This window comes from Pseudopodoces humilis, chromosome 5, assembly GCF_049639895.1.
Source record: "Pseudopodoces humilis isolate 2021_Gansu_Grassland_sample_001 chromosome 5, ASM4963989v1, whole genome shotgun sequence".
Classification (NCBI taxonomy): Eukaryota; Metazoa; Chordata; class Aves; order Passeriformes; family Paridae; genus Pseudopodoces; species Pseudopodoces humilis.
The window spans coordinates 14512544-14530584 of record NC_142204.1 but is presented as its reverse complement, the minus strand read 5'-3'; the positions used below and the strand labels follow the sequence as shown (position 1 = coordinate 14530584).

The 18041-nt window shown below is 40.6% G+C and overlaps 1 protein-coding gene across 2 annotated transcripts; it reads left to right on the top strand.

Moving 5' to 3' along the window:
• The first annotated feature begins 78 nt into the window (after positions 1-78).
• Positions 79-17618, top strand: DYRK4 (dual specificity tyrosine phosphorylation regulated kinase 4). Of its 2 annotated transcripts, none has more exons than XM_088055778.1 (14): positions 79-338; positions 3989-4072; positions 5409-5558; positions 6640-6775; positions 8014-8111; positions 8472-8608; positions 9447-9587; positions 11200-11338; positions 13546-13627; positions 14361-14533; positions 15118-15178; positions 15714-15843; positions 16556-16701; positions 17142-17618. In XM_088055778.1, the coding sequence occupies exons 1-14, from the start codon at positions 315-317 to the stop codon at positions 17366-17368; spliced, it is 1728 nt and encodes a 575-aa protein (XP_087911904.1). In that variant the 5' UTR covers positions 79-314; the 3' UTR covers positions 17369-17618. The 2 variants fall into 2 exon arrangements, with proteins under 2 accessions (XP_087911904.1, XP_005531920.1); XM_005531863.2 differs by having other exon boundaries at positions 7948-8111.
• The last annotated feature ends 423 nt before the right edge of the window (positions 17619-18041 follow it).

Below are 18041 nucleotides of genomic sequence, written 5' to 3'. Positions count from 1 at the left end.
CTGTTATATTTGTCTTTCTTATTACTGACTTGCCATGATAAATATGGAAAATTATATTTGGCTAGAAGGAGGCTGAGAAAGGGAACAGATGGCCACCAAAAGAATACTAGAGCAGCTAATAGTCACTGGCATATTTCCGGGAGAAAAACTTAAATCTGAAGCCAAGCAGAAGCATTATCCATTTTTTTCTGCTCAGGGCACTGTGCATGGAACTGCTCCTGCTATGCTCTGACTAGATGAAGGTGGGCTTCCTGAAATGCCTTCTCCGAATGGAATAAACAGCTCCTATCCCGCACTTTACAGCTCTCGCAGTAATGCTGACAGAAATAGTTGACAAGGTGGGGAAAATGTTTGTGTTCCTACTGTATTTTGAGTGAGAGAGTGTATTTGCTATGGCTTTTTAATGTGTTGCATGATTTAGCACCTGTATTGTATCGTCTCCATGTATTCTACAGGCTTCATTCAGTTCTGAGAACAGGGGAAGAGAATGTCTATGTGAATGAGGAGACAATGGGGTCTTTATTTTATGTAGTTGTGTATTTAAAAATTTCCAAAATTTTAATGCATTTCTGATTTCTATGGTTAACATGGTACTGAAAAAAATACTCTGATATTTTGAGAATTATGGAAAAATCAGACATCATGTGTCATGATGTCTGATTTTACAGAATGCTGTAAACCTAAAACTTTGTGACTGCGGGCTAGGTGGTGGATAAGGACCTTGTTCTGTTTCTTTGGTGGTAACTGGAATGAGCAAGGTGATCCAGGATTTGAATGGCTGAAATAGCAAGAGGTGATAGTCTGGGATTGCAGCATTGGAGCTGTAGGACAAGGCTGAGTTCCACAGGAGCAGAGAAACCAGGAATGAAATGGAGTGGAATAGTAACAGTTGCTGCAGTTTTCCTTTGGAGTGCATCTCCCACAACAAACCCAGCCACAGCAGCTCAGCTGCAGAGCCCATAGGGCAACTCCAGGCTTTTGCTAGAGAAGCTCTGCTGGGTCACCTGGATCAAGACCATCAAATAAAGCCACTGTGTGGGTTGTCCAATAAATCCACCTGCTCCCCATTCAGCCACCAGCAGGACTGGTGTAGGCACAGATGAATTTTTCTACAAATAAAAGTTCATGTTATTTACCCATTTGGGGGAATTTTATGAAGGTTGGTCACTTACTGGTTTTATTGAATAAATTGTCTAAAGAGCAATAAATCCTTAGTAAGTAGGTTTTGAGAAAGGGGGACAAAGAGGATCACAGATTTCCATGGTTAAAAAAGGTGTATACTGGTTTTGATTTTTCACTGTAAGTGGGGAAATGTCCACCTCAAAATCCTGTTAATCTTTCCCCAGTGAATAGAAATTAAATGGATTCCAAATTCTGTCAGCACATCTTGGAGCCCACTCACCTTCTTCCTTAGCTCTTGCTCAGTTTTAAAGACACTTTTTTAATTTTTCATGCTCTGTTAGTAAATCTACTTTAAAAAAAATAAATGTAGTAATATAGACACAACTGCCTAGCTTTATAAAAGTATTTCTAAGAAATAAAATGCCATTTTGGAGTGAAGATTCTGCAGTCTGCACAGGTATGTGAAGTCATTGTTTCTTTAGTTTTCAGTAATAGCTTTTTCTCTATAAAATCCTGACTTTGCATTGACTTGTAGTTAGAAAAGCATGAAGCAGTTAAGAAACTACCTTTAAATGGAATGTAAACAACAGCTCCAGAAACTGAACATTATAGCTTGCTGTGAATGAAGTATGGATGAAGTGTGAGGGAAAGTATAACATGCACTAAAATGAATAGTCTTACAAAGAGCTGGGCTGATATAATTAGTAGAGTTTTGAATGTGTGTCCCAGATTCATCTTTGTAACAAATGTGACTGTCCCTTGAAATGCAAGATACATAGATTGCATGAGAAGATTGTCTGTAGATTGTCTGTAGAAATACTCTGGTGCTGAGTTTTCCATGGAATCATCATCTAAAGAAATTCATACAAGGATATTTGGTGCTCTGGGCAAACTGTTGTTCTCTAGGACACTTCTGTTTAGGATGCAGTAGTCTAGCGGCTCTCTTCTGTGGCATTTGCTGTGATGGCACTGGGAATATTTTGGATTTACAGCACATCATCCCTTTTCCCTGGCCAGGATAAGGGATAAAAGATGTTCCAGTTCCAAAGATGGAAATTACCATGTCCAACAAAAACATGTTTTAGTACTTATCCCTTTCCTGCCATTCTCCTGTGCTTCACAGCCACCCATGACCCTTCATCTCAAGCCAGAGCTGTTCACAGTTTGTCCCAAATCTGAAGTTTTCCCTTGCAGAAGGGTTTGTTTATTCATTTGTGAGCAGGAAGAGAACACACCGAGCACCGTTACCTCAAGGGCAATTTCCAGCTGGTCTGCCCAGCCTGAGTGGTGTCTTTTTGGCTGATGGTGAGACAGCTGAACCTGTCATATGGCAGAATTTCCTCCGTGTGGTCAGGTAGATCTGTACACAGAGTTTTATCTCCATATTTATTTTGGAAAAGTCTTTTAGAGTCTCTAATCTAAATGCATATGAAAGGATGGATGTGCCACAGCCTTTGGAGTCAGTTGAGAGGAGGCCATCAAGGTGATCAGAGGGATGGAGCAGCTCTGCTGTGAGCAAAGGCTGAGGGAATTGGGATTGTTCAGCCTGGAGAAGAGGCTTTGGGGTGACCTCATTGTGGCCTTGCAGTACCTGAAGGGAACCCACAGGAAAGATGGAGAGAAACTCTTGACAAGGGCTGGAGTGACAGGACAAGGGGCAATGGCTTCACACTGACAGAGAGCAGGTTTAGATTGGGATATGAGGAAGAAATTGCTCCCTGTGAGGGTGGTGAGGCCCTGGTATAGGTTGTCCAAGAGAAACTGTGTATGACTGGAGCCTGGGGCTCTGAGCAACTGGTGTGGTGGAAGGTGTCCCTGTAGGGGTTGGAACTGCTTGGTTTTTAAGGTCCCTTCCAACCAAAACCAGTCTGTGATTCTGTTCAGGGCGGGATGTGCCAGAGCCATTGTCAAGGTATGTTCAGTTTGATCTCCTTGTTTGTGGCAATGCTAATGTACCTTGCATATATCAAGGTCACAGTGTGTGTGGATCAGTTTGCACGCAAGCATCCCTCACCCACTACAGCTTATATATATATCTATGTCTATATCTATGTCTATATATGGATATCTGCAGTGTAGTGGCACAGGTGCAGCATCTAATCTGAGTTGTCCCTGCTTCTTCCAGGCTCAGACAGAGCTCTCTTTAAGGAGCCCTTTTTTGAACCAACCCAGTCGGGTTCACTCCAGTCCATAGAGGAGGGTTCCAATCTGCTTTAGCCACGGAGTTTTCACAGTCTAAATTATCCTAGAGATTTCTTCATTTCATTGCAGTTTGTTATTGGGCAGAAATGTACGATTCTACTTAGCATGTTTATTAAAAACTGCTGAAAGCATCAGCAAATTCTTTAAAATGGTAAGCTGCTTAGCACTTTCCCCATGGGGTTTTTTGCTAATACTATCTGCCCATTGGATTCAATGGGGATTTTTATATATTTCAGTAAACTTAAACCCTGATTTTGTTTTTATAAAATCTGTACCACAAGATGAATCAGTTTAATGTCGCTTTTAGCAATGTATGGGCTCACATTCTACCTTGTCCTTCCAAGCAGACTCACTACCAGCTTCCACTACATATTTAAGGATGGCAGAGGGCCCCCTTTGCCATGGCTGAGCACAGGGGCACACCAAGCATCTGAGAGGCATAATAACAAAATAAACTGTCTCTGCCCCAGCCCACAAAACAGCTGCTCAACTGAGAGAGGCATTGCCAGAGTGTAACGTGTTTTCAGCAGCTTTTGTGGCCCTCTCTCACACCCTGTGTTGGCACAGGCATTGCCACAAAGGAGGAAAACAGAAACCATGCAGGGATTCCATATTTTTTTTCCTCCAGAATAATTTTTATTAAAGCTTCACTTCATGTTTGCAGTCTTCCCATGTGGATGCTTTTTCTCAGTCTCAGCTGACTGTTCAAGAGAGGGATCATCTGGGCTCTAACAGAGTTTTCCATCAGGTACGTGACTCTTCAGCTGACTTCAAAAATACCTGAATGCTTGTTTTTTAAGTGATCTGTTATAATAAATGAATATGGGCAGAGGCTAGTCCTCTATTCCCTGTCCTCTTCCATTTCCCCTGTGGCTGTATGACTGTCCCAAATGCCTGCAAGTATTTTGGTTTTGCTGTTTTCAGTATCATTTGAGGCGTTTCTTCTGCCAGACCACTTGTTTCTTGAAGCTTTCAGGAAAACTCCACTGCAGTCCCAGTTCTAAGGTTTTAAAGGCTATTCCACAGTATTAGAATAAAAAACTTACTTATTGAAGTTGATTGGCTTGAGAGCATTGCTCCTTTGCTTTTTGAGAAAATATCAAACCTCATCTTTGTTGCCAAATATGTTTCTATGCTTCTCTGAAGAGAAAAATTTCACAGGTTTATGTGGGTTGTAGCTTTAGCTCTCTGGACCTTATTCTGCATTTCACAGTGCACAGTTGATCTATTTCAGAACCACTTAAAATAATTTTCTTATTATTTGCCAAAGAAATAGTCTACCTGAAATAGTTTGCTTTGCTGCTACAAGTGTGACTTCTCTGACTTGAAATATTCAAGACATTGATAAAAGACATACAAGACATTCGTAAAACTGAACCCTTAAATGACTGACTGTAATAAACAAATGATATAGAAGTGTTTTGCAAATAATAAATGGGAGAAGTCAGGAAGGACTAGTAATCCTGAATTATTTAAATGAGCATAAGCATTTATTTTTAAGCAAAGTTTGCTGAGAGCTTGCCTTTTCCTCACTAATAAGGAGTGCAACAAAGGGTTGAGCTCCATAGGAAATGAGGGGGAAAGAAATATGGAGAAACCAGTGCAGGGAAGACTTCCACTGTGTCCACCCCTGGTGTTTGGCAGCAGTCTAATCCTAGTTTCTCTTCTGCCACTGGGAATAGAAAATGATATTTTCTGCCATTGACACTTCATGCCTACTTATTACCTTATGTGGGCTTTATTTTCCCTGCTTGCAGGAGTCCTGCTGCCTGGAATGGCTGCTGGGCTTCCAAACCCAACCACCCTTCGCAGCTGAAGCAGCTGTAGCTGCTCTGATGCTGGATGGAAGTGTTCTTGTGAGGAATCTCATTCCCAAAATCGTGCTGGATTGCCCAGACAACCTCCTGCTGCCCATGAGTACAGCTGGAGCTGCCTTAGCATCTGCTCATTTCCCCTTTGCCTTTAGGTGTCGGAAGTGAACCACACACCTTTTCCAAGGATTCAAATCCCTCTGGTGTTCATAGCTGTGGCACAGAACTGCTTGCTAGGTCGTTAAGTGACATTTCCTTGTGCTTTCTATTTAGAGAGTCAGTTGTGGTGTCCTTTCCCTCCCACATCTGGAAGGTCAAGTGAAGCATGGTCTGGCTGCAGACACTTCAAACCCTCCCCCCTTTGAGAGCAGCCTGCCTCAAATAGCAAATAAGAGCTTGCAGAGTGTCCTCCCCTCTCTTCAGGTGAGTTGTAAAGCTCCTGGACATCTCATTTGCCCGGTGAACCAGCGTCTCTCTTAAGTACCAGTGAGAGAGTGTCAGTGGCAAAGTGTCACAAGTGTGTAAGTGTGGGGGAAGAGAGATAAAGTGTCAGAATTAGAGACAAGTATGGACAGATGCATCATTTTGAAAATAACCCATTTTTACTTGAACACATCCTTAACTCAAACCCCACAAGCACCAAGATGCTTGTATTGAAGTGGTCAGGACTTCTTGCAAGGGCATGGTGGACCCAGCTTGCCCACTTGTTAGTTCATATCCCATCACCTGGGTTCTCCTTGTCTTGGCAACCATGTGCTGGGTTTTGAATATGGCTTTGGTACCCTTCATACACCGAAGTAGATTATTTTGTCTCCATCCAGCCCCACTTCTATGAGAACTTTCTCAAAGGATGAGAAAGAAATAAATTAATGAATCATTTAGGCTGGAAGAGACCTCTGAAGGACATCTGGCCCAACCTCTCAATTCAAGCAGAGCAAACTTGGAGCAGGCTGCTCACATTACTATCTATTTATCCAGTTAATCTCCCACTCACTGGACTCCAGTGTCACAGGCCCTGCTCAAGGCAATGTCCATGATGCTCACTGCTTTTTTCCCACTAGTCAAGCCAATCACTTCATCCGAGAAGACAACCAAGTCATTCAGACACCATTTGTTGGCATATCCATACTGGTTATTCCAAATCAATTTCCTGTATTTCACTTAGTTTGACATGGTTTCCAAGAGGAGTTTTTCCACAGACCTCCAAGGCTGACCAGCATGGGTATAAATAGAATTTCTAGAGAGTCCATATACTGAATGAATCTGGAAGATGAACTTTCTTCTCTTGTTTATAAAGATTTGTCTTTCCATGGTTCAACAGCCTTTAGTGCTTTTGACAGAATTTGCTGTCTGAATAAGCAGGGTGTTCTAGTGCCCAAGCTTGCTTGTTCTGTCTCAGCACAAAATTGACATAGAGATTACTCAACTAATCTAAAATATATTGCAGCTTTGTCTCTGTGAATACAGCAGGTTTTAATTTTTAATTTTTTTTTCTGCTTGGCAGGAAAATGGAACTCAAGGCAATTTTCCCCAATTTAACCTTCCAGACAGTCTTCCTGAGAGTGATACCAGAGTCCATACAAAACCATCTGAACTGGAGAACACCAGCATTGGGGTCAAACTGCCTATGACAGCTTCAGGTAGAATATCCCTGGATAAACTGACAGGTCTAGAGTGACAGGCTGCCTGCACAGATGAGGAGTGTGTACAGTCAGGACTCTCAGGGACCAGAGGTGCCATGCTAAATGGCTGCTGAAATATTTAACAATTTAGAGCACAGCAATATGGATAGGACTCAGTGATTTTTAATTATCCAGCTTGGGGAGGTACCTAACAGGAGAATGATTTGACTAATACAAATACAGAAGAGAAACATGCAGTATGAAAAAGAATGTGTATTTATTTATCTAAGACTTAGGTGGGGTAGCTGACAGCAATATCCCATTACAGGGATAAAACCCTTTCCCACTTCCTTGTGGCTGTGTCCCATTTTACTGATGTGGGCTACATTGCATTTTGGGAGTTCTCGGATCTAGAAAGTTTCTGACAGAGTTAATCTATTTCTAGAAGGAGTATAGGGAAAAAAAGTAGTGGCCTTTTGCTTTGAAATGATTTAGCATCCTTGCATTGCTGGATGAAGATCTGCCACTGTTTAACAAAACACCCACATATGCATGCAACACATTGATTTATAATGCTTCTGTCTGAATATATATCCACATTTAAATGATGGGAGTGGAGGTGTTAGGGCAGCTGAAATTCTATGCAGGAAGAATCAGGACTAGGAGAAAAGCAGATTTGGGCTCTATTGAATTCCTAATGTCAGGCATCTGAGCTTGATGATTTTTATCAGAAAAACAGGTACTTGAAAGCTTTGGTTTACTAGATAGTATTGATATTTTATAAATATGGCAATCAAACCAATAAAAATTTAGCTTTTCATGTGAGTTGTGGAGCCTGAGGGAGCAGATAGAAAACAGATGGGATTTTCAAAAACATCTATATACATAACTTCCCTCACAATTAAATAATTTTTACCTAAGTTCTCTTAAAAGTCTTGCTGAGAGATGATGAATGCTTTATTGAACTTAATACTACAAGTATTAAGAAAAAATAAGAAAATAAACAGAAATTTGTATGAAATTGTAGAAGCAGAAGAATCTTAGTTGGAAGGGAACTCTAACAGCATTTCTCAGCATCCTGCTCAAAGTGGTGTGCTCTACTGTGAAATGTTCCATTGTAAAAGCACTTTGCCATCAGGTTTCTGACATTTTATTGATTTTTGGTTTTACATTCTTGTTTTCTGATTTAGAAGCCTTGAAAAATTTTAGAAACCAGTTAACAGTCTATGAGCAAAAAGAAATTTTCAATTATACAGAGCTCTGGTTTCTTGGCCTGGAAGCTAAAAAGATTGAAGGTTTGCCTGAAACCCAGAATAATAATTGTTATGATGATGAGCATGGTTCCTACTTAAAGGTAAGTGGAAAAATTATGGTACTCGTTTTGAGCTCAGTAAGTTTGTAGTGATTTTATGCCAACTCTTAAGTGTTGTCTGTGAGATAAATGTTGTTTCCAGAAGATAAATATTCACATAGTGAAAACATGCCTTTTAAAGCTCAGAGGAGAAGTCACTTTGCATGTTATGCAGGGCTGATGCAAGGTAGGTGAGCTCTGGAAGCATCACTTTGGATTGTCTTTGTTACCCTTATTTGATGTAGACTTCACCTGCAGCTAACCCACCATCTGTCATGGACAGCAGACTCACACACACATGAGCTACAAGGAAGCCTGGTCTTTGCTGTACTCTTTGAATCTGAACTCTGTGTTCTTTTGAAGGTTTTACATGACCACATTGCCTACCGCTACGAAGTCTTGGAGGTCATTGGGAAAGGGTCGTTTGGGCAGGTGGCCAAATGTCTGGATCACAAAACCAATGAGTTAGTGGCATTGAAAATAATAAGGAATAAGAAAAGGTGAGATACCTGCTGACCTTAAACCAGTACAATCATCCCTGTTATATAGAGGCAAACTGTGACAAGGTGAACAAACCAAAATCAAACCTCCTGTACATTCATTAAACACAGTGAGGGCAGAGTGAGGAAACAAGATGTCAGGACCTGGCCTGGACACAGAGGAGAGACAGCCTAGGAAAGAAAGCACAGTTTCTCCAGGCTCACAAGGAGGTCTCTCTATAACAGTGAATACACAACCCAGGGTAACCAGCTGCAGAGGACTGAGAGCAGGGAACATCCCCACAAGACTCTAAAACCACAGGAATATGCTGGAAGGCACCCATCACTTGCTTGAACATGAAAAATTCTGTACTGTGGTCCTAAGCAACCTGTTCCTGTTAAGTGTCTGGTTACAAATTTGTGAGCTTGAAGCAGAGTCAGTGAAGCAGATGTTCAGCTGTTCCATTTTCCCCCTCAGTGAACAGTAAGTGTAAAGATGCTTTTCAAAACCTGTCTGACTGTGGTAGGTGTGAAACACAGCACTGCTCAAGGAAAGTGAAGCATTCCTATAGACTTGAGAGCACCAGGATTTTAGTCTGGATGCTCATTGGAAACCTTTTCATTTAAAGATTTTTTCAGACAAGTCAGATTATCTTGAAGTGTTCTGTAAGGCCAGTGTATTTAGACTAGGATTCAACTGTAAGAAATCAAAATTACAGTGGTTACAAGGTTGATTGAAACATTTTAATAATTTCCCCACCTGCTGAGCTTACAGGAAGCTCATGGTGTTTGTAGCATTTGCAGAAATAGAAATGCTACCCTGAGCTGATGTCACCATTCCCATGTCATGATATTTCAGATTTCACAGCCAGGCTTTGGTAGAAGTGAAGATCCTTGATGCTCTGCTGAAGAAAGACAAAGATGACACTCACAATATCATCCACATGAAGGAATACTTCTACTTTCGCAATCACTTCTGTATCTCCTTTGAACTGCTGGGGTAAAGTACATTTTCCTTTACACACACCTTGAGGAGAATTGTAGATCTTGTTCCTTACAAGATTTAATTTTTATGTCTTCTTCAGAAGAATTGGCAGCTAGAAAGGAACACTGTCTAAATACAGACTGCATAACTGAGCCTTTGATCACCAAAGGTGAACTGAAAAAGGCCACGTTCAGACTTCACACGGGCAATGACATGATCCAACCCTTATTTTCTGTGCTGGGTATTGAAGTCTTCTTCCCCGAAAGACCTGTGAGGAAAAGAGTAAATTCAGGACTGGTAAACTTCAGGGTATATAAATATGAATAATATAAAATAATTTAAAAATAAAACTGCGTCTTGCTTTTTATGCATCTTTGCTGCAGGGCATCTTAGGAGGAATTCTGGAAGAATTTTGGAGAAGTCAGATCATTTTATTCATCAGCCTTCTTGTAATCAGGGAGTCAAACTGGAATTATCCAGTCTACCCGTACTTCCCCAGCCCTTAGAGTAAAACCCCCATCGCTGCATGTGCTACAGCCCCTGCTGAAGATTTGGCATCATATGGGCAGCTTGATCCCAAAGAAACCTAAATCCCTTTGTTGCTGCATGTGAGTCTGTCACTTACAGGCACACAGGGTAAGAGGTGACTCCTCTCCAGGGAAGACACAGACCAATCTTTTCTGAAAGCTGCTATGGAAACACACAAGGAAATGGGATAGCCACTATCTTTAGCTGTTTACAGAGGAGTTGAAGATTGGTTGTCATAGAAAAATGTTTGTCTGGTAAAATTTTCATTGCCTTTAAAATGCCATGAAAAGCCTTTGATTTGTGATCTTTTCCATTAAGTCTTGGCAAATTTAATTCCAAAGGAATGGGCCATGCCTGCCACCAGTGGACACTCCAGTGGGGAAGGCAGAAAGCTCCAGTTGGTCATGTCCTTGCAGACATGTGCTAGTGTTGAGGACACCTCTCCCAGGGAAGAATTTGTTCCTAATATCCGATCTAAACCTTCTCCTTTTTCAGTTTGAAATCATTGCCCCTTGTCCTATCACTATCAAGAATCTCTCTCCCTCCTTTTTATAAGCCCCTTATGGCACTGGAAAGCTGCAGTGAGATCTTCCAGAGCCTTGCCTTCTCCAGGCTACTGGGCAGGGCTACTGGAAGGGGGTAAGATGTGAGGGTCACAGGAGGGATATAAAAAACCTAATGAAAACTGAATTGAGCGGGTGGTTATCTAGAAACACTGCTGGTTAAAAACCTTTAGACAGAAATGATTTACTCAAGATGCCAAAGCAAAGAGAAATGACAGCAAAAGGAGACAGAAGAAAATTTATTTTGGTTCCTGAATGATTATTGTTCTCTGTGAAAATCAGCACAGCTGCTTAACAGCAGTGAGTTTAGCAAGCAAGTTCACTGATTTTACATGTGCTTTAGATCTGGGAGGTGTTTGTGCGTATCACATGCAGAGCAGCATTCTCAGGGAGGAAAATAGCTGTCATTTTCCTCTGCATGAGTCCTCCACGTGGGAAGACAAGCTCTTAATTCGCTGGAAACTAATAATGCCTTTAAAAATAATTTCCCCAATCTCTTATCTGCTCTCTGTCTGCTGCATCTCCCTCCCCCACAGAATAAATTTGTATGAGCTGATCAAAAAGAACAATTTCCAAGGCTTCAGTCTGTCTTTGATTCGCCACTTCACTCGCTGTGTGCTGAGGTGTTTACAAGTGCTCTACCAGGAAAGAATCATTCACTGTGATCTGAAGCCTGTAAGTACAATCATTTCATCACCTGGTATCCTGTACAGAATAAATGATCTTGTCCTTTTCTTTATTGATTGAGAGGAACTGTCAGGAGAAACCCTAAAACCCAGTATGATGTTTGTACAGAAGCTGTAATTTATTTCAGATTATGTTCATGCTACAGTCAACTGTAATAATCAACTGATTATTACTATTGATACAGTTCATTCACCAAAGCATTCAATGAGATTATTTGGTTGACAAAATGTATGCAAATATGAATCAAATGCAGGTAATAGGTAATGACTTTTTGCTTAAAGAAAATAAGTACTTGTAAAATTAAGTATTTCAAGATGAGGGACATTGTAATGCGAGGAGTATTCATAAGGCAGCCTGTTTCAGGTTATCCTGTTAAGTCTATTTAATTTCTTAAGCATAACTATAAAATTAAGTAGCCTAGTAAATGGCAAAGAAATTCTGTGGAACAGTATTTAGGGTGTTCACTTGTTTCTGGAGGAACGTCCGTCATCCAATTCCCTCTGTTGTATCTGCTAAGCATTCATGCTAGGTGAAACATTTCCATTCTCCTTAAGCCCCAAATTTAAATTTTTGCAATTTTCAGAGATTTCTGAAGGATTTTAATTATATTTTCAGTTCAGGTGAAAGTTTCTCTTTGTTTCCTTTTCAAAAGGGAAAATGAACCAATAAAGAAATAAGTTCAAAGGTAAAAATGCTAGGATAAAAAGGATAAAATTCTGTTCTCACTTTGCTAAATGTGTCTTGATTTAGAATTCTGAGAAGTCACATACTGTACCCTGTTGTTTTGCCAATATCTTTGCCAGACCAATTTGTAGTGAGAAGAGAGGCTTGCAAGATAACTCAAATATCTGAATCAAAAACAATTAGCCAAAAACAATTAGTCAATGGGAAATCTGTTTCCAGGAAGCCACTGACAAGGAATGACGTTGGCAGCATCAATAAGTGTAGTCTGTATTTAAATAGAGCAACATATTAGTGAAAATGTAGTGAGTTAATTAAAGGACAGTTTTGTTCTCATTCGACAATTGTACGGTTTCATTAATATATGTTGCTTGAAACTCACATCTGTTATCCCATCTGCCTCCTTATGATACTTCACAGCATAAAGTAGAATATGGAGTTTCTCTGGCCTTTATGCTAGGTAATCACTGCCTCCAAAGCCTGGTTTTCCAGTCAATCCTGGTTTTCCAGCTTTGATCAGCTCCCTTGCATTGTGAGGCATTCAGTATAAGAGACAGAGTCCTACCATGAGCACAAAGGGATATCTAGCTGCAGAGAGGGGATGCTACTTCCCTTACCACAGCCAAGAGCACCTGGACTGTGGGATCCAGTCATTGCCTTGACTTTCACCAGTAGCACTTCTCCTTCTTGGTACATGAAGCATTTCCTTATGAGTTAATTACCCAGGAAACCACTTCATCTTTATTTGGCATCCACCTGGGAAGTGTTCAGTCCTTCAAAGCCCTGACATATAATCACTGTAAAACTGGTTGATAAAGGTAACCATCTGTCTGCTGAGGAGTGGAGAAGGAAATCCTTCATTTAGACAGACTTTTAATGAGGATAAAACTCAGCTGTGCAGAAGAGAGCTGAAGGCTGTATTTGCTTATCAGCGCACATATCCCTGAGCTGGCTGTTTAAGAATCACTTCTCCAGCTGGAATTGCAGGAACCCAGTGCTGTACCCACCTGCACCCAGCTAAGAATCCATAGGATCCTGCCCTGTCCATTTATCCCTCCCTTGAGACCTGTGCATCACACAGGTGGGGAGGGGTGAGCTGGCATGGAGTCTGGAGCAAGGTGTGCAGGGAAGAACTATGGAGTGTGGGTCCTTCATGGGCCAGGGGCTTTCTGTGCTTAGAAAAGGATGGTTCTGGTTAATTCAGCACAGCACAAAGCCAAGTGCAGTTTGGCTTTTACTAGATAAGCAACCCTGAGTTTTGGGGAGCTTGCTGGTGCCCTGTCTGGCTCACCTGCAGCCATCTGCATCTCCCCTCTGCTTTGCACAATTGCACATTATTGGCTGCCTCCTCATTTTAGCAAATGCATTCCAAAGGAGGTCGAATTTTGAAGCTCTCATTATGCTGACAAGTGTAAATGTGATTTGCATTCTGATTTTCCCAAGTGTTCACTAACTTAATATTGTGCTGAATCCCTCTTTTCCCTGTGATTTTTTTTTTTTTTTTTTCTTTTTAGGAGAACATACTATTATACCACAATGGGCAAGGTTCGGTCAAAGTTATTGATTTTGGATCAAGCTGCTATGAAGACCAAAGAGGTTTGCAGAAAAGTCAAGTTGATGTAATTTTCTTAATAAGCTTTCTTAATTTTAAATAATGTGCAAAAACTATTTCTTGGATTGGGCTAATATATTGACCTATGCCCCTAATTAGAACCTGGTGAACTGTTCAGCCACTGGTGGTGGAGCAAATACTGGTAGAGACTAGTAGAGACTAGTAAGATATTACCATTCTTTTTCTTTGTCCCAGGCCTGATCAGCTTCTCTACTCCTGTTGAAATCAGAATTGCACTTTCAGGAATGCTTATCTGGAACAAACTTAAGAGGAAAATCCAAATATTTCACTTATCAAGAAGTTTGTCAGGTCCAGAGAGCCTTTCTCTGTGAAATGGTTAAATTATAATTGGTACTTTTTGTATGAGTATCACAGGGAGGGAAGTGGGAACTGTGCATTTAATTTAGGAGCTGTTGATTGATGCAAATGGAACACCTTCAAATAGGAAAATGAACATGGATAAACTGAATCACAGCATTAGTAGAACAATTTCCTTCAGTGAAACCTGTTGAAAAACAGTTTCTAAATAGAACAGTGGAAAGTGTATCACCCATTACTTTTAGGATGGGAAAAGAAAATATTTCCAGAGCCTATGTGAGCAATCCATGGATAGACAGATTTATGATTCCTGAACATATGCCACTTTTCTGTGAAATCTGCAATTGACATTTCAGTCCCAACTGTGATATTTTGCTTCTTGTCTGATTTTTGATCCAGTGTACACCTATGTTCAGAGCCGCTTTTATCGCTCCCCTGAGGTGATTCTTGGTCATCCTTATGCTATGGCTGTTGATATGTGGAGCTTAGGCTGTATCATAGCAGAGCTTTACACAGGCTACCCACTGTTCCCAGGGGAAAATGAAGCTGATCAACTTGCCTGCATCATGGAGGTAACCTTTGGGATTGGTTTGCATACCCATTTGATAAACTGCACCACCAGAAACAAAGAGGAACCTCAAGCAATAATGAAATATAACTGGCTACAGCCTGGCCTTTCAGAGGGAGGTTTAATGCAGCCAAATTGAGCCAGAAGGTTCCCCCTGAGCCTCTTTTCCTCCAGGCTGAGTCCCTCCAGCTCCCTCAGCTTCCCCTCATCAGAACTGTGCTCCAGCCCCTTGTCCAGCTCCGTTCCCTTCTCGGAACACGCTCCAGCCCCTCAATGTCCATCTTGCAGTGACAGGCCCACAACTGGACACAGATTTGAGGTGTGGCCTCACCAGTGCCACAGAGAGAGGGACAATCACTGCCCTGGTTCTGCTGGCCATGCTATTTTTGATACGAAGATGTGTACCAGCAGCACTAAGGAATCCCTTAATTCCCTCAGCAATAAAAGGTAATATTTTGCAGGCATTTCACAGTAAATTGCAACATTCAGCTTCTTTTCATAAGGAGGGCAAAATGCCACATCTCACTTGTTGGTTGTTGTGTATCATATGAAATGAGGTGTAACTCTTTGAATTAATTTTCTATGAAGGTATTGGGTCTTCCACCAGCTGATTTTATCCAGGCTGCATCAAGGAGGAGAACGTTCTTTGGTAATTTCTTCTGATTATTTGTCCTTGCTAGATCCCTCCTTGGTAGTCAATCACTAATTAATAGCTCTGGTAGAGAGTAGAGTCAGAGATCTTTAGCTAATTCCTAGCTGATAAAAATACTTCCAGGAAGAGGTATGGAAGAAAAGCAAAAGGATAAAATGAGGCCTATAAACGAACCTGGAGCTCTGTTCTTCATGTCTTATGGGCCTCTAATTGCCAAAGTTATAGAGAAGTTGCTCCTTAAAAATGTTGCTGCTGAAAGGAATGCAGTGGGCTCTGGGAACTAATTTACATTATTCATTTCTCTGTGTATAATTTGGGTTTGGAAATTGCTTAAAGCGAACAAACCAACAAAGTGTAGGGTGTGGTCTCTAGGAAGTAACCAATCCACCACAATTCTGGCAGATTATCAATCCAACAGGGCAAAACTGGAGTTTTAGTGGGATGGACATGGATACTGTTTATGCAACTTCTTAAAGTATTTAGTGAAGGTTTTTAATGTAATTTTTTGAGGATGTATTTTTTTTTTTTAAAGATTCCAAGGGTTTTCCTAAATCCATAACTAACAGCAAGGGGAAAAAGAGATGCCCAGACTCCAAGGATCTAAGCACAGTGCTGAACACTCATGATGCTGGTTTCTTGGACTTTTTGAAAGGATGCTTAATGTGAGTTCATATTGTATGCAATAAGCTAGTTTTGACTTTGCTTTCATTCTTTTGTGCCTTTTAAAGCTTTGTTATATTTGGTTTTTTATTGTTTGGTGGTGTGCTTTGGGTTTGGTTTGTTTTGTTTTCCTCATGGCATCATTTGTATAACTGTTATTACTGACATTTTACTATGTCTTCTTTAGCAGTGACTTCAAATTTGTTTCTAGCAGTTCAGTAGAGCTTTCCTAAAGAAATTCTAAAGAAACTGCTAACTTGTGGTTACATGGGGAGGGAAGAAAAAAATCATCCCACTCTGTTTCACAAGAAGGTTGCTTTCAGTGTTCTCTGTTTGCCAAGTCTGTGTGAATCATTGATCCATTTTGGTTTGCTGGTTGAATCAGAATTTTCAGAAAATAATTTCAGTGGAGCAAGAAACCAAACCTTAAACAAGAAATTTTGGTTCTCCACCCTAATAGAACCAGGAACTGCATATTAAAAATGGTTTGATGCTCCATAGGGTTTGTTCAGCACAGTGCTGACATAAATAGGTTTTGAAGGATGGAGAAGATCACATAAGATTTTTCCATGGTTTTGTGATAAAAATATAAAAATTATTTTTTTTCAAAAAAATGTCCTCATGACTTTCAAAAGACAAGGCTAAACCTTTTTTACCTTGTACTAATTTTCAGACAGAAATAGTTGAATAATGATTTGTCTCTGTGGATTTAAGGTGGGAGCCTTCTCTGCGCATGACTCCCGATGAAGCGATGAAACACGCGTGGATCCAGGAGCCAAAAATATTCCGGAAAACACAGGCTCCAAGGAAGATGAGTGATGGCTCGTTCTCTGCTCTGGAAAATAGAAGAGAGACCATTCGTAAGCATGTTCTACTTCAGAACTAAGTGCATTTATATCAGTGTTTGGTGTTTCTTTGTGCTTAGTGTCATCTGCCTGGATGTAAGGGGAGGTGAAAGTGTGGAGATAGTGGATGGCCACTGAAATGGGGTGGGTAAAGGCACCATTCCTCAGCTGTGTAGAGCTGCATGCCTCATGTTTTAGTTCAGCTGCCTGCAAAAAGACTGAAAGTGCTGAAGAGTCTCATGGAAAGTCCTTTTCCCTGCTGAGAGCAAAACAGTATCTGACCCCACACTACAGTGCCTGTCACTTCCAGAGCAAAAGAATGCAGCAGTGGGGGTTGTAAGAACCCAGAGAAAACTTTCACCTGATTTGCTGGGAGTTTGTGTCAATCCTGTGTTTTACCTGCTGTTAAAAGTCTGCAGTCTTAACCCTCTTTTTTTAATGATTTATTGTTGCAGAGAATCTCTGGAAAAATGCAGCTGACAAAGTGAGAAGTGAATTGGCTGACAGACTGACTCCCTTCACAGGCACAGCAGAAAGTGATGTGCAGAACACAAGGAAGCATGCTATTCCAGACAAATATTTTGAAAACCACATGGAAAAGCCTATTAAATACGATCAAGCAGAAGACAGTGGCGAAAGAGCTCTTCCAAAAACTTCTCTTTTTTTCCCACCAATTAAGTAACAAAGAGCACAAGCTATGATTGGCTCGGTTGCATACCTAGTATATTTTGTAGGTATTAATTGTACTCAGGAATATAAGCTATATCTGTCTGTTCATGGGCTGTGCACATTGTAAGTATATTTAATGTTCTTTTTACCCTGAAATCATCTAGTCAACCAAAACGGAATTTGAGAACCATTCATTTTCCTCATCTACATCCTTGTGATCAGAGATTCTTCACAACCAGCAGCAATAAAATGGAGACTGTAGAGGTGGAGAGTGGCTTATTCTTGGTGTTATAACAGACTTTTGAATTTTATATTTTCCTGGATATAAAAGAACAGATGTGTTGACTGAAGAATCTGAATTCTTTTACTTAAAGCAGCATAAGTCAGGAATAATTCATGGATAAGGTTACTGGATTTACTTATGTATATAAAAAAATAAGAGCAATCAAACCCAGTATCCTTATTTTCCTTCTTCTCTATCTTCCTCTTTCTATAGTGAAGCTGCTAGATGGAAACCATTGTCACACCTTCCTAGCAGATTTAGAAATGTAAATTATGCTCTTTAGCTCTCCAGCAACAACAAAGCGGAGTGGTACTCTGGGCCCATTTCTGCAGGGACTCAACAGGAAGAATGGATTAAAGCAAGCTGGTTTGATTTGGGAAAATTGTCCTTCATGGCAAGTTTA

Excerpts from the sequence above, each read along its gene's own strand:
- DYRK4 (XM_005531863.2), top strand. The coding sequence starts at position 315 with ATGCTGACAGAAATAGTTGACAAG. Across the intron at positions 9,588-11,199 it reads ATCTCCTTTGAACTGCTGGG|AATAAATTTGTATGAGCTGA; the intron begins GTAAAGTACATT and ends CCTCCCCCACAG. Across the intron at positions 15,844-16,555 it reads TTTTTGAAAGGATGCTTAAT|GTGGGAGCCTTCTCTGCGCA; the intron begins GTGAGTTCATAT and ends TGTGGATTTAAG.